The sequence below is a fragment of the Melopsittacus undulatus genome, chromosome 10 (genome assembly GCF_012275295.1).
Source record: "Melopsittacus undulatus isolate bMelUnd1 chromosome 10, bMelUnd1.mat.Z, whole genome shotgun sequence".
Classification (NCBI taxonomy): Eukaryota; Metazoa; Chordata; class Aves; order Psittaciformes; family Psittaculidae; genus Melopsittacus; species Melopsittacus undulatus.
In genome coordinates, this window is record NC_047536.1 from 6,170,752 (window position 1) to 6,184,826 (window position 14,075).

General features: G+C 54.0%; 1 protein-coding gene across 1 annotated transcript in view; it reads right to left on the bottom strand.

The window, feature by feature from the left end:
- NRG2 (neuregulin 2) overlaps positions 1-14,075 on the bottom strand; it is a 156,472-nt gene that overhangs the window by 138,848 nt on the left and 3,549 nt on the right. The window contains exon 2 of the mRNA XM_034066958.1: positions 12,732-13,285. Within this exon, the coding sequence (XP_033922849.1) occupies positions 12,732-13,285 (554 nt within the window). The remainder of the gene's footprint in view (positions 1-12,731; positions 13,286-14,075) is intronic.

Genomic DNA, 14,075 nt, shown 5'->3' on the forward strand with positions numbered 1-14,075 from the left:
CCCAGAGAAGGAAAAGGGCTAGTGCTGTTCTCTTGGCTTTGGGACACAGCCCGATCCCCATGCAAGCGCGAGGGGTGGGAAACTCCCTGAAGGCAGAGTAATGGGAAAGGGCACTGAATTACAAAAGAGATGATGGGAAAAGGAACACTGAATCCCTTCCCAGCAGGTTCACATGAAGCTGTTGGTAAATCTTGTGCAACACAAGGGAACATCACAGATGGAGATCAGCCCTATCCACAAAGCCTCAGCATCCCTCCTCCCAGACACAAGCCCTGAAGGGATCTGTGCAGGGACAGGGGCTGAGTGACCTGTCTCAGACCCCTACCCACACCAGAGCACACACAGCCATACATGTCCCTGTGTGCCAGGAGCAAAGGACAGAACAAGACCTCTCTCAAGCTGCAGAGCTGCCCAGCACCATAACTCGAGGAGCTCCTCCAGCCGCAGGAGCTCCTGCAGGCAAAGGTGGTAGCGCTCAGCACCAGCATCTCACAATCACATCCCATGCAGCCAACCAATACCCAAAACAGCAATAGGCAGCTGCAGTCCTGCAGCCACACAGGGCTGCCGTGGCACCAGCCACTGCAGGAAAACCAGAGCCATTCTCCCAGCAGAAAGGTTTCAAAAGGCCTAATGGCACCTTCCAATGTGCTTATCTGCCATTCTGAAGTCAGAACCTTAGAATCACAGGAAGGAGGAAAGCCATTCCTCCTTGTCCTGCCCCTACAGGCCCTTGTCAAAACCCCTTCTATAGCTCTCTAAACCACGACACCCTTTTAGGTATTGAAAAACTGTTATAATGTCTTTCCTAAGTCTTCTCCAGGCTGAACAAGCTTCTTCACATCTTTATGATTTGGCAGTTACCAGCTCCTCTCCTGGATCAACTAATATCTAAATACGAGGTTTGCTCGTCCCATCAGCCAGTTTCAAAGTTCACCATGGAAAGGTATTTTCTCTCCTTGCTCAAAGAACCATGTGGAGCCTCCTTCCAGCAATGTCCATAGCTTTATCCACAGTTCCCAGTCTGATGACAGTGACAGCACGGGCTTTCTTAGTAAATTAAGTTGGCTTTTCTATAGGTATATCAACAGGATTTCCTCCTGTTCCTTGCACCTGCACTGCCCTGGTGTGACTGCTCTGGTCTCTGTGCTTTTGCTCTGATCTCATAAAGCAGAAGGCAATTCAGGCTGCAGTGCCTGGGAAGGAAGGAGAGGCCTGCAACCGTCTGCAACCCGAGGCAGGAGGGCTCCCAGATTAGCTGTCTCAGCACAGGCAGAGAGTGCAGTTGTCTTTCCTCTCACCAGGAAGAGTCTGCAGAAGTAAACATGCACACAGATCCTGCCTGTCTGGGTTTGCATCACCTCCAGTCACATTCACTGACATGCAGCATCCCCAGGAGCTGGGGAATGGGCCTGATGGCCACTCTCAGGGTCATTTCAAGCCACAAAACACAACCCTGATCTCCCAGCTCAGTGCAGCAGCTGTAGATTTGAAGAAGTTTGTAAGCATCAGACCAGCTGCTCACTCACTCGAGCATCCTTCCATCAGAGCGTGAACCACAAAGCTGCTCAGCCTACTAACATCTTGGGAAACCCTCTCTCCACACCATCATGCAGCATCGAGTGCCCTTGGGGATCTGTGCTTGCCCCCAGCACACCCAGCTGGTTGTGAGCACCAGAAAAACAGCCTGGATGTCACAAGCTTGCATGTCAATGAACTGACAGAAATCATCTCTTCACATGTCACAGCTCCCTAGTGCAGATGGAGCATGGCACTGCAGACCAAAGGCAGGTCTGGGGACCACAGGTTTATGTCTCTGGATCTAACACCTTTGCTGTAAGTGGAGCTTGGCTGGGAAATGTTCAGAGTTAGACAGCCACCAAAGGAGATTCCACATGCTGCTGCCCAGTACCAGGCAGGTCCCTTGCCATTGAGGTCTATCAGCGGAAGGCGCTGGAAAGAAGGGTTTTGTCACCATTTCTGCTGATTACAGACACTGATACACTGATACGAACCCAGCACACTACCTGCTCCCTAGCAAAGCATGCAAAGCAGCATCCTTCCTGCTTGCCAGGCAGGGAATCACAGTGTGGGGATGCTAAGCAGCTTTCCTACAGTCAGTGGCACAGATGGGAGCTGAATCAAATCTCCAAGCACAGCCCCCTTGCCTTCATCGGTTCCCTCTAGAGCGTGAAGCCACACACACCTCTCTACAGTGCATGCACCCAGCACAGCAGTACAAGGACAGGGCTCAAACCAACCCATGTAGCTGGCTTTGTATGCTGAATGCCTGGATGCTAGAAGTGAGTTTAGATACTCCACAAAACTCCTCTGGAGCATGTTTCAGGCAATGGAGATCAGGATCCACAGAGGAATTAAGGATCGATAGAAAGGGAACATGTCATTGCCTCCCTGCAGAGCAACAGACTCTTGGGGCTTGTCCTGGGTTCAGCAGTAGCAGTCATTTTTCTCCTTCTTGGTAGCTGGTGCAGTGCTGTGGTTTGACTTTCAGGCTGAGAACAGTTGCTGATAGCAAGTATGTTTTGAGTTACTGCTCAAATGTTTGGTTTGTCCAAGGCCTTTTCTGAGCCTCATGCTCTGCCAGGTAGGAGGGAGGCTGGGAGGAACAACAGGCAGGACACCTGACCGAGGCTAGCCAAAGAGGTATTCCATACCATAGCACGTCATACCCAGGATGTAACTGGGAGAGACCCGGAAGGGCTGGAGCTCTGGGGGATGGAGGAGGTATCGGTCCATGCTCGGTCGGGCAGGGTGGGGTGAGTTACGGGTTGGTGGCTGGTGAGGTGTTGTATTCTCTTCACTTGTTATTTGCTTTATCATTATTATTTGTAGTAGTAGTAGCAGTAGTGATTTGTGTTATACCTTAGTTATTAAACCGTTCTTATCTCAACCCATGGGGGCTACATTCTTTGGATTCTCCTTCCTAACTCTCCGGGAGTTGGGGGAGCAAGGGGGGGAGTGAGTGAATGAGCTGTGCAATTTGGGTTTAAACCATGACAGGGCTATAACCACAGCACTGCCTCAGCTTCATACAGTGCCTCTCCCCACTCCTGGCAATGAGGCACCTGGGGAAATGCAAAACCAGCAAGTGCACCCCAACCACACTGTACACACAGGCATGGCCTCTGGGATCCTTCTTCCCTGTGGCTCCAGCAGACCCTGCAGTAAGGAAGTGTGTAAAAAGGGACCTTCTTTGAGTTACCTCATTCCTGCTGCTTCCCATCACCTTAGTGCTTGTAGGTAGAGAAGAATTCCTAGTTTCCATCCAAATCATCCTACCTCTGCTGCTATATCCTCTCCAGTGCCCCAAAACCTCAGGTCTTTTCCAGTATCTCACCTGCATCTGATCCCCCAAACCCACCAGAACACCTCATCTCCTCTAGGTTTTCCCCTCCTTGCCTGTGAGGCCATTTGGGCTCTAGGGCATCATCAGGTCTGGGGCTCCCACAGCTTTTGCCATGGCCTCCAGTTGCTGCTGCAGCTGAGCATCCAAGAAACAGCAGTCATCCTACAGACCCTACAGACCCAGACTCTGTGCCCCCTATGCCAGGAAGACCAGATTAAATCACCAACCTAGGAAGAAAGTGTGACAGAGAAGAGAGACCCCTCCATACCACAGACCTCCACACCAGCTGCATCCCCATTTCCTGGCATCAAGGCATCTCTCTGGGAGTGTTCAAGATCAGGGCAGCACTGGGGTGGTGGGACACCCATTTGACGTCTGTCTCATCTGCTTGGGACCCAGAAGCACTGCCAGAGGCTAGAGGAGCAGGGCTGGGATGTGCACTGCCTCTTCCTGCCATGTATATGAAGTGTGCCAAGTCAAGCCATGAGCTGCAGGAAGGACCTGGCAGGGAAACTCCTCCAGCTTCTTCTTGCTGCCTCAGCTCTGCAGATCTGGGGACGTGTCTGTGGGACTCAGGCTCTCCAGCACTGTAAGAAAGGGTTTCCAGGTCTCTTTAAAGCCAGCAGATAACATCCCACCACACCAGATCCCACCAGGACAGGCATATCCACGTCATTCCAGCACAGGACATACATGTGCAACTGCCCAAGGTTGTACCAGTCTCACCAGGCAGCTCCCATCTGATCACAGGGCCAGCAGCACAAGAAACAGCCCAGCAGCCAGGAGGAGCAGACAGCTCCTTCTCTCAGCAGGGACACAGGGATCATCTCAGAGATGCTGATGACTTGGGCTCCACTTGCTGATGACTGGACTACCAGCAGCAACCACCAGCCTGGCTTGAGGCTGACAGCAGCCTAGAGGAGCCTGGAAGTTCCCACTCCCTCTCTCTTCTGTACCAAGCCATGCAGAAGGGAAGCTGAGGAAGACCAGAGGGGTGGAAATGGGAAGATGGGAACACCCAGACAAGGGGGTCAAGACAGGGCCCAGAGGCACCAGTTCCCATCATTGCAGTTACTAGGCAATATCTCATCAGGAAGATCCAGCTCTCAAGCAAGGCATCCTGACAGCCCTCTCATACTTCATGCCATACTCCCAGGGCTAATGAATGTGTTATATACACACACCTCTGCATGCTGGGAAAGCCCACATTATGTTAACAGAGGCCATGACTGATCCTGACCTCATCAGTGCAGCCCACCCTACACAGCTAAAGCTGTGCCGCAGCAGGGAGCCGGGGTCTGATGGGGACAGGCTCCAGCAAGTGCAGCAGCCAGGGCTGGTGCATTGCTGCCAACTTTGAGACAGCCCAGAACGAAGACCTAATTCCAGTGCCCACCCTCCTGCCAAGCCATCTGCCTGTCCTGAGACCACCGAGAGGATCCTGAACAGCACTTCAGCACTAGCAAGCCATTATGAAAAGTGGATGAGCAGTGATTGATTATAATGAATGCAAATACCTGCCTTCTGACCCCAAATTGGCAGGACCTGACTAGCTCTCCCACTAAGTAGTACAGCATGTCCTTCCACAGCCTCTGCAAAACCTTCCCATCCTCCCCAGCGTTTTCACAAGCCACCACACACTGCACTGCCCATCCAGACCTGCCCTAGAAAACCGTCACATCCAAGATCTGCTCTCCATCAGCCCCAGGGCCCAGCTCCCACCCATAGATCCCACAGGCTCATTTCCAACACCTGCTGCCATTGGGAAGGCTTTCCCAGAATCCTCAACTTCCTCGATAGCACAAAGGACAATACCCTCACATGAGGACAGGATGAGAGTGGGGGTCTGCAGGGTGGGAGCTGGGCAGTGTCAAGAGCATGACACATCCCCATTCACTGAGCATGTGTCCCACCCCACAGAGATGTGCCCAGCGACAGGAGCCAGCTCTCCTCCAGGAGGCCACCAATTATCAAGTGTTCCTGCAAAACCAGGACACACACTCCAGCCTGAAAGGATAAACTCAGTTGCCCTCCATGGGCCAGCAAACGGTGTCAGGAATACAGGAAAGAATAGCACTGTCCTGCTGCAAATGGGGAATGAGGCAGGTGGAGGGACCAGTGAGAACCACTGTGGCCACCAACCCCAGCCCAGAGACCTTGAAGCACTGCCCAGACCAGGGAAAGATGCTGTGAGCAGAAGCACCTGGTCTCTGGGCTACAATATCAGACAACAGAGTGGGAACAGACTTGAGTACCCATAGAGTTGCTAGTCTCAGATCCTCTGAGCAGGCTACCTTGCTGCCTGCGTGGAGGTCACCTCTACCAGGGTCACTTCTGATGGGTGTCTGGGTGGACTCCCTTCTCTGGGTGTCTGCTCAACTTCTGTTGAAACACTCTCTCTACTGATAGCTCTCAGTCAGCTCCAGGCAAGGTTACAAGGGACAAGGGGATAAATCCTTTGCAGAAGGGCAGATACCTCTCGTTTGCTGTTCCTTGCCAGGACTATTGCCATCTTCTGGCCTCTTTTTGCACACAACTTCTTCCCATCAGCCCATTCAAGGTGCCACACCAGCACCATGCTCAGTCCATGCTACCAACATGAGGCCCAGCCCAGTTCCAAACCTTGATTCATGTTGGGGATCCCTTCTAGGAGGTCACCCTTTGATCATGATTTGGACTGCAGAGATACCTTGGGGAAGCAATTGCTTGGGGTAAAGACGCCAAGACAAGAAGATGGTAGAGGATTCCCTGGCACAGGCAATCAGCCAGCAACGTCAAGAGCTGATTGACCCTAAAGCAGAGGCAAGAAACCTCTGCTCAGCTGACCACCAGTGCCCTGTGTCTCCAAGGCAGCATCTCATGTCCCCCTCTGACACACCAAATCTCTTATTTTCTCATTTCCTTTCAATTCCCTAACATGAACTCTCCTTCCCTGAGCAGCTTCAGTGCTGTCTGCTGCAACTTCCATACAGAACTTCTCCCCAGACCCTCAGAGCACAGAGGTGATCCCCCACTACCTGACCACATCCCAGGCTTCCCTTCCTGGAGTTACACAAATCATTTTGTTTAAGCTGCAAATCATCTGCTTCCCTATAGTACCTCATGCTCTGGGGAACATTTTTGTCCTCCACACCCGTCACCCTCCTAACCACAATGGAGCTGGACGGTGGGGATTAAAGGAAAGCCATTTTCACTGACCTGTCTGGCTTTGCAGCACACAACCAGCACCGAGCTGCAGCAGGCCAGCCCTGGGAGCATGGTCATTTGGCAGAGAAGGAGCAGCAGTGATTCATCTTCCTTTTGATCTTTAGCCTACCCTTGCAGACCCAATGCTCTGTCCCCACAACCTCTGGCAGCTGGCAGACCTGTCCACACCCCCCCCAGACCTGAGAAGACAAGTGAGAGGTGCTGGCACCCTTTAGGGCTCGGCTGCTGCACACCCCGTTCAGTAGGCGAGCAGATGCCTGGCTGCCAAAGTTGCCAGGGAGATGAGCTTCCTCCAGGGCTCCCCACGCCGCATGCGCCCGCCTGAGCTCCTCCACCATCTGCACCGGACAGACCACGGCATAGAGCAGAGAGCACCACCACCCACCCACCCCCCTGCCCTGGGAGCAGGGCAGACCCTCTGAAGTCATGGACATGAAAGACGGGTGCAGCAGTTTGGGATGTGCTAGCGTCCCAGCAGTCTCCTTGGATCAGACAGGACCTACTGGCACTTTGCTACCCGCAGCCTAGCTTCCCACCAGCACTGACCATGCTGCTGCACCCAGTGGGCGCAGGAGGACTGACAGAAGCTACCAGACATCCCCAGCACCTCCTGGCTCAGAGGAGGCTCTTTATCACTTCCCAGCACTTCATCACTCGAGCTCCTCTGCAGTGAGGATTTCTCAGATGACCAGATGACCACAGGCTCTCAGCCTTGCAGACATGATGCCCACCAAGAATCAACCTCCTGCAGTTCCTCCTAGCCAAGCACACACCACTCACCTCTGCCCTGCTCCTTGCATCCACACTCTTGCCTGACAAAGGTCATCACAGCTCACTGGGGAAGCCTACACGCTGCTCCCAGGCAGTACAGCTCTCATCAGCTCTCAGCAGTGTCACACCATAACTCAGGAGGGGAAATGGAGACAAGGCAACTCCAGCACCAGCATCCAGTACCTTAAACCTGCAAAGCAGCAGCTGCTCCTCATGGGATGCCACACTGCTCATGGGAACTGGCAAACCCATTGGATCTTGCTGGGAGAGGCATCCTCAGCCCAAATTAAAGGTGATCCCTTGCAGGACTTTGCAGTAGATGGGGGCAAACACAGCATCTCTGGGCAACCTGTGCCAGGGCCTCACTATACCCTTATAATAAAGAACTTCTTCCTAATATCTCATCTCAATCATCCATCTGTCAGTGTAAAGACAGTCCCCCTTGCCCTATCCCTATAGGCCCTTCTAAAAAGTCCCTCTCCAGATTTCTTTACAGTCCCCTTTAGGTACTGGAAGACTGTTATAAGGTCTCCCCTGAGCCTGCTTTAAGGCTTAAGGCCCTAGTGACCATTGTGCATTTTGCCTTAACACAGCCCAAACTAGGTGTGGAGCTCAGCTGTGGAAGAATGTGGCTCCCTTTTTGCCTGTCATTGTTTATTGCCTCCATGCTCCCAAGCATGTGCCAATTTCTGATCCAGATCTAAATCTAAGCCAAGGTGTTGCCTCTAATTTGGAAAGGGCATTATGCTTTAGACCCCATATCTAAGGGTTATTAACTAACAGAACACAAAGACAGCGACCGAGTAGCAGCTGCTGTCCAGAGACAGTGCATGGGGAGTCCCTATATATAAAAATCAGCACTGCTGGGATCACACAGAAGCCTTTTTCATCTCCTCTTACTCATAGAGATCCTTGGGGAGATGCTTTATTTAGTCAAACATTGCTGAAAGGGGGAACTGAGAAATTAGCCAGGCTTTGCTCCATGCACAGCACGTGCCTCGGAGTGGACAACCTCTGTTGTTTCAGGTACAGATGTGTAAGCTTTCTGAAGCAAAGTGACCACTCGCTCCCCATCTGCAGGAACTGAAGGCAAGAAGGAAGCCAGTTTTCACTCTTCTGTGAACCTAAAGAAGTGTGATTTTCTGAAGGTGGTGAGAAATAGCTTCAGACATCTCCAATTAGCAGGGTGGCACATGAGAAAACCCAGCTTTGCTGCTCCCTGCTCCACAGCTGTCCTGGGATGAAGGGAGAGCACCAGCATGGGTGGCTGAAGCTCACACACACCCTTCTCCTGTGCCTGCCTGGCTTGGAGCAAGCCCGGTGATGTGTAGGGCAGTGGAGAGGGATATTTCTGCATGAGCTGCCGGTCCAAAGTTGCCAGCACTATTTCAGGCAGCAACACCTACACTGTCTTCCAGAGGGCTGTATTTTCCAGTGGGCACTTCAAATCAGGCATCCCTCCCCCCCTCACAGGCCAGCTGTAAGCAGTCTCCCTCCCAGAATCAACAGATAAACAAGCCCCAGTATCTCATGGTCACTAGGTCCAATGCCACAGCCTCAGCATCTTCTTAGATCCCACCAAGAGCACAGCACTTTCTGACTGAAACAAACCCCAACACCTCATCTCCCAAGAAGTACCTGCTGCAACAACAGGTCCTCTGCCTGCAAATCCTCCCAGGGATCTGCCACTAGCAGATTACATGCCCAGTCTAAGCTTAGCTAATCTTACAGGCAGGTCGCATTCTTCATCCTGGAACTGCACAGTGTTTTTGGTGAGGTGCTCCAGGAGATGCACAAGCTCTAATTAAAGCTACTTTGCAACTTCCTGCATATGGAGGCAAGAAGATATTTGCTCCTCTGTGAAAGCAGAAACCAAAGCCTAAAGAGGTTAAATCCACACCACTGAGAGCCCCTCCTGTATACAAAACATGTGCAAGTATATGTTCCACACAGGAAGCATTGACTCACAGAAAGCAGATGATGATACAAGCAACTTTTAAAGACCAGGAGGGTCAGGACCATAACTCCCTTTCTGGACTCAAATCAGGAGGATCCCCAGCAGGGATACCAGATATCACACAGCCACCCCACCAGTGAGAGTCAGCACCATGTCTTGGACTTGTTTCTTCCACCTTGATCTGTGCATGTAGGCACAAGAGATAAAAGACAATCCAAAATTAGGGAGCTAAAAGATGTAAAGAAAAGAGACAGGAGGAGAAGCAATAACAGGCATCATTATATAACAGTAAGAAAAAAAACAGTAATACTCCCAGTGCAGAAGAGGTTTTAAGATGGGCAAGTGGGAGGTGAGACCCACAGGATCCTAGTCCCAGGGCCCAGATGCTCCCTGTGTGCCAGCAGGATGCCATGGCTGAGCAGAGGTGCCTCGGGAGGTGGCAGGTAGGGAAGTTCCAGGCTCCCAAGCCTCCACAGCAGCAGTGGGCTGGCCAAAGTGGGAATCTTCCTGCCTGGATCTCAGCACGGGGGCACAGACACAAAGTGGTCCAGGCGGTACCAGCATAGGCCAGCTGCACAGACTGGTTTTCCTGTTCTGCATCCCACTTCCCATGCTGCCCTGCCCTCTCCTCCAGCCTTCCAAACTCTGCCCAGCGAGGGTCTGGATCCCATGCAGAGCATCACCACCCTCTTTCTCTCCTCCAAAGAAGCTGTGCAAGCAGCAGAAACTGTTCCTTGGAGAGACAGACACAGAGATGCTCTGATCACAGACCTAATCCTGCAACGCATCCTGGACTCAGCAAGCAGTGAGAGCAGAGGACACACAGCATCTTAGCCTGTGAGAAGGGGATGAATCACTGAAAACAGACCCAGGCACAGAGCCAGAGTAGGGAGAAGATGGTCCTGAAAGGCCTCCATCTTTGGGAGTGGGGGCACTGGAGTGATCAGAGCTATGAGGTCCCTCTCCACCCACCCAGAAGTCCACCCAGCATCTGGTCCCCTGGCTTCATAATATCCCTTACAAGGCTGCAGCCTGGCTGTGCTTCAGAGTGCACATCATGCCTGCACACTTCACCCCCTCCCAACTCTGGAGTTGTACTCAGCCACCTGCACCCCTCCAGATCTCCCCTCCCAGCAGAACCAAAGGAGCAAGAAGACAACCATGGCCTGGTTTCCCAGTCTACCTTTCCATTGGCTTGGGTGCTGTGAATCAGAACTTCCTGCCAGGAATGTCACCTTCAGCAGTAACCTCCCAGCTGAACCAAGAGCACGGAGTGCTCAGGGAACCACAAGTTCAGCAGGCTGAGGCTCCCGTTTCATCTTCATCACTGAACCAAACCACAGTTATGACAGTTCCCAACCACCAGCTCTTATTTTCCTTCTGCAATCTGCCACAGAGCCCTGCTGAGACAATGCTCCCAACAACCTGCAAGAGCCTCTCAGCCCAGAACCATCCTCAGACCATCAAAAATACAGAGACAAAAGCATCAGCTCCAAGCAGGTGTCACAGGCACAATGACATCCCTTAACTTGTTGTTACATCAGCCTACATGTTAACACTTTGGGCCTGGTCCAGGAAGCAACGGAGCAGCCTCTGTTCCTCTTAAAGTCGTACCCTGCTGCTCAGAGATGTGCAAGTTCAGAATCCTTGCTTGAAGAAACTCAAACAATAAAAGCCACGTGCCTTTTGCTGTGGTTTCATCAGATGATGAGACCACAGAACCAACAAATTCCCCCATTTTCCCTTTTTGTAACTCTGCAACAGCTACTTCACTAAATTCTCTTATGTCCACGATGCCCCACATACAGATGCACATGAAATTAGTTTCTCTCAAATTAGTTTTCTCATATGCAGTCCAAGTCCATTTTCCTCAACAACATATTATGATATGCAAGGTTCCACCTTTCTCCCAGGAAACATATCTTCTAAATTTATCTTTTGGATAACTAGAAGAGACAGGTCCGGCTTTCAAAATGTGGGATCAGCAGTCCCAATGGCAAAGTATTCATCCCAGAAACACCTAGTTACTAACACAACAATTACAACACACGTGTGTTCATTACAGAGCTAAGTATAACTTGATGAGGCCCTTTGCTTTTAATGAGGCAAAAGGCCAATTAACGTCATGAGGAAGTACAGCATGCTGACATTGAGTGGGGGACCTGGATTCCCTGGAGATATGCCCTGTATATCATAGAATCCCAGAATCCCAGGCTGGTTTGGGTTGGAAGAGACCTTAAAGCTCATCCAGCTCCAACCCCGTGCCATGGGCAGGGACACCTTCCACTAGAGCAGCTTGCTCCAAGCCTCATCCAACCTGGCCTTGAACACTGCCAGGGATGGGGCATATGCTCATAATCCACTGAAAACAAGAGATTCAAATCCATTTCTGATGGCATGGTGCAGCACTTGGAAGTGCCCGGGTTAACACCGGCCTTCTCCGGATTCTGTGACACAGTATCTGAGCGTTCAAGCTGGACCAAGGGCCAGCCTGGCATTTCTGTCAGCTCAGATCCTACCCCTGGGAAAATGCAGTCATTGTCTTTGCCTGGTCCCCCACAGCCCAGCCCATCGCAGGTATTCGCCCTGCCAGAGGACAGCACGGGAAATCCAGGCACAAAAAGAGTAACGCTTCCCGGTGGAAATCATTTCATAACCGCGTTCACGGAGGTGGTGGAGGCTCAGAACACAGCATGCACACAACAGGAGAGCAGCGCCAGTGCGTTGTCAGGAGACATCTAAACGCGCTGAAGGAACAAAAGAAACCCAACTTCACACCGCGAGGCCGTTATTTTGAAGGAGGCAAAACTTCCCGGCACTTAGGGCACACCTCGAGAGCCAGCATCAGCCCCAGGTCCTGCAACCCGCAAAACGGCCCCTCTCCTCATCAGTAAACATGCCCCGGGGCGGGGAGCGCATCAGGCAGCACCGATGCGCGCAGAGCGAACGGAGCCACCACCGCACGCCGGTACCGGCTCTCCCGACCTGGAGGCGCCTGCCCTCACCCGGGCGAACCAGGGAAAACGGCACCCGGGGCGGAGGGCGCTGGAAAAGCGCCGAGAACCAGGGCTCCAGCGCGCTACCGCCCGAAGGACAGCCGGCGGCCCCGGGCGCAGAGGCAGCGAGGCTGAGGGCCCGTCCCCGGGACTCGGGGCTGCGCTACTGGCACAGCGCCGGGGGGCCGGGGCAGGACCTTGAGCCGGGAGCTCGGGGGAAGGAGCTCGGCCGTGGTGGCCGGGCCCGGTGGAGCGCATCGGCTCCCGGTGCAGGCTCGGCTCCCGGTGCCGGCCGGCGGTGAAGCGGGGGGTGCTCACTGGGCACCCCCCTTCAGCCCCGGGGGTACGGACCCGTCGCCCCGCTGCCGCTCCTCGCCGCCGCTCCCCCGCGTCCCCCGGCCGCCGCCCCCCGCAGCCGCGGCGAGGCCCGTACCGCAGTCGGCGCAGAGAATCCGCGCCACGTCCCGCTTGAGGTTCTTGCCGCTGGTGTCGAGCGGGGCGAAGGCGGTGCGGAAAACGAGCGGCTCCTCGGTGGGCTCCAGGAAGAAGATGTAGCGGTGGTTGCGCTTCACTTTGAAGCAGGGCGCCTTGGAGCCCACGCTGATGAGCTGCTCCCGCTGCAGCCCGCCGCTGTTGAGGGGCCACAGGTCGAGAACCTTGACCAAAACCCCCCCGGCAGGACCGGCGGCTCCGCGGCTGTCATTGCCGCCGCCGGCGGGGGGGCCCACGGACTGCACCTTGCCCTCCAGCACCACCGCCGCCGTGTACGCCTGGTCCTGCACCGACTTGAGGCTGGGCGAGTAGCAGGCGAGGGAAACGCCGAAGAGCAGCATGGAGAAGCCGGGCGCCGGGTCGCGCCTCATGCCGCCGGCTACCGCTCGCTCCCCGCCGGCCCTGCGGCGGCCGGGCTGCGGGGCTGCGGCGCGGCGGGCGCGGCGGGGCGGAGCGGAGCGGCACGACGCGGAGCGGCACGACGCGGAGCGGATCCTCCTCCGAGTGAGGGAGGTGGGATGCGCTCACCGCCGCCCCTTCCTCCGGGATGCTGACCCCCACCCGCCCCCTAAAACGGTGATTTCCCGGCCGGGACTCCCCCTGCCTCGGGGATGCCCGCTGCAGCAGAGGGGATCCCTGCATCCCTGCATCCCGCCTCCTGCAGGGTTGGGGGTCCCGGGAATGGAGGCAGATGGTGCTGTCTCCATCTCAGCCGTGGAGCCAGCCCCTTGCCAAGCCCCCAGTCGCTTGCCCAAGATGCCATCAAAGATGCACGCTTTTGGGGGCGGCTGCAGGTGCGTGATTTGCAGGGCCCAGGAATCAGGATTGGGGGGGGGGGGAGGGTACCTATTTTCCCGATGTTTTTATGGAGCGGGGAGATTTGTGCCTGAGATTCCCTCTGCACCTGAAGAGAAGACATTAACACAGAGACAAATGGAGTAAGGTAATAGCTGAGGAGACAAAGCCTCCTTTCATGCCCTATGTCTGCTGTCTCTTTTTAATAAACAAGTGCTCTTCCCCTGCAGTGGTTTCCAGGAGGAGTCAGTTTAATCTCCAAAAAGTGGCTTATTTCAGTGTATTTTCCAAGCTGATCCTGAAGCATCTGTACTCACAAAGCCTCACTGCCCAGATGCTACGGTGTGGAAGGGATCTGAGATGCTAAATTAGCAGCAGAGGACTTCACAGTTGTTGTTGCACAGGATTTGCCTTGGCAGAGAGCAGCCATAGTCCCACCGCGGTGGAGGTGACCTGGAGGCAGAAGGCCGGGCTCAGCCTGAGGCAGAGG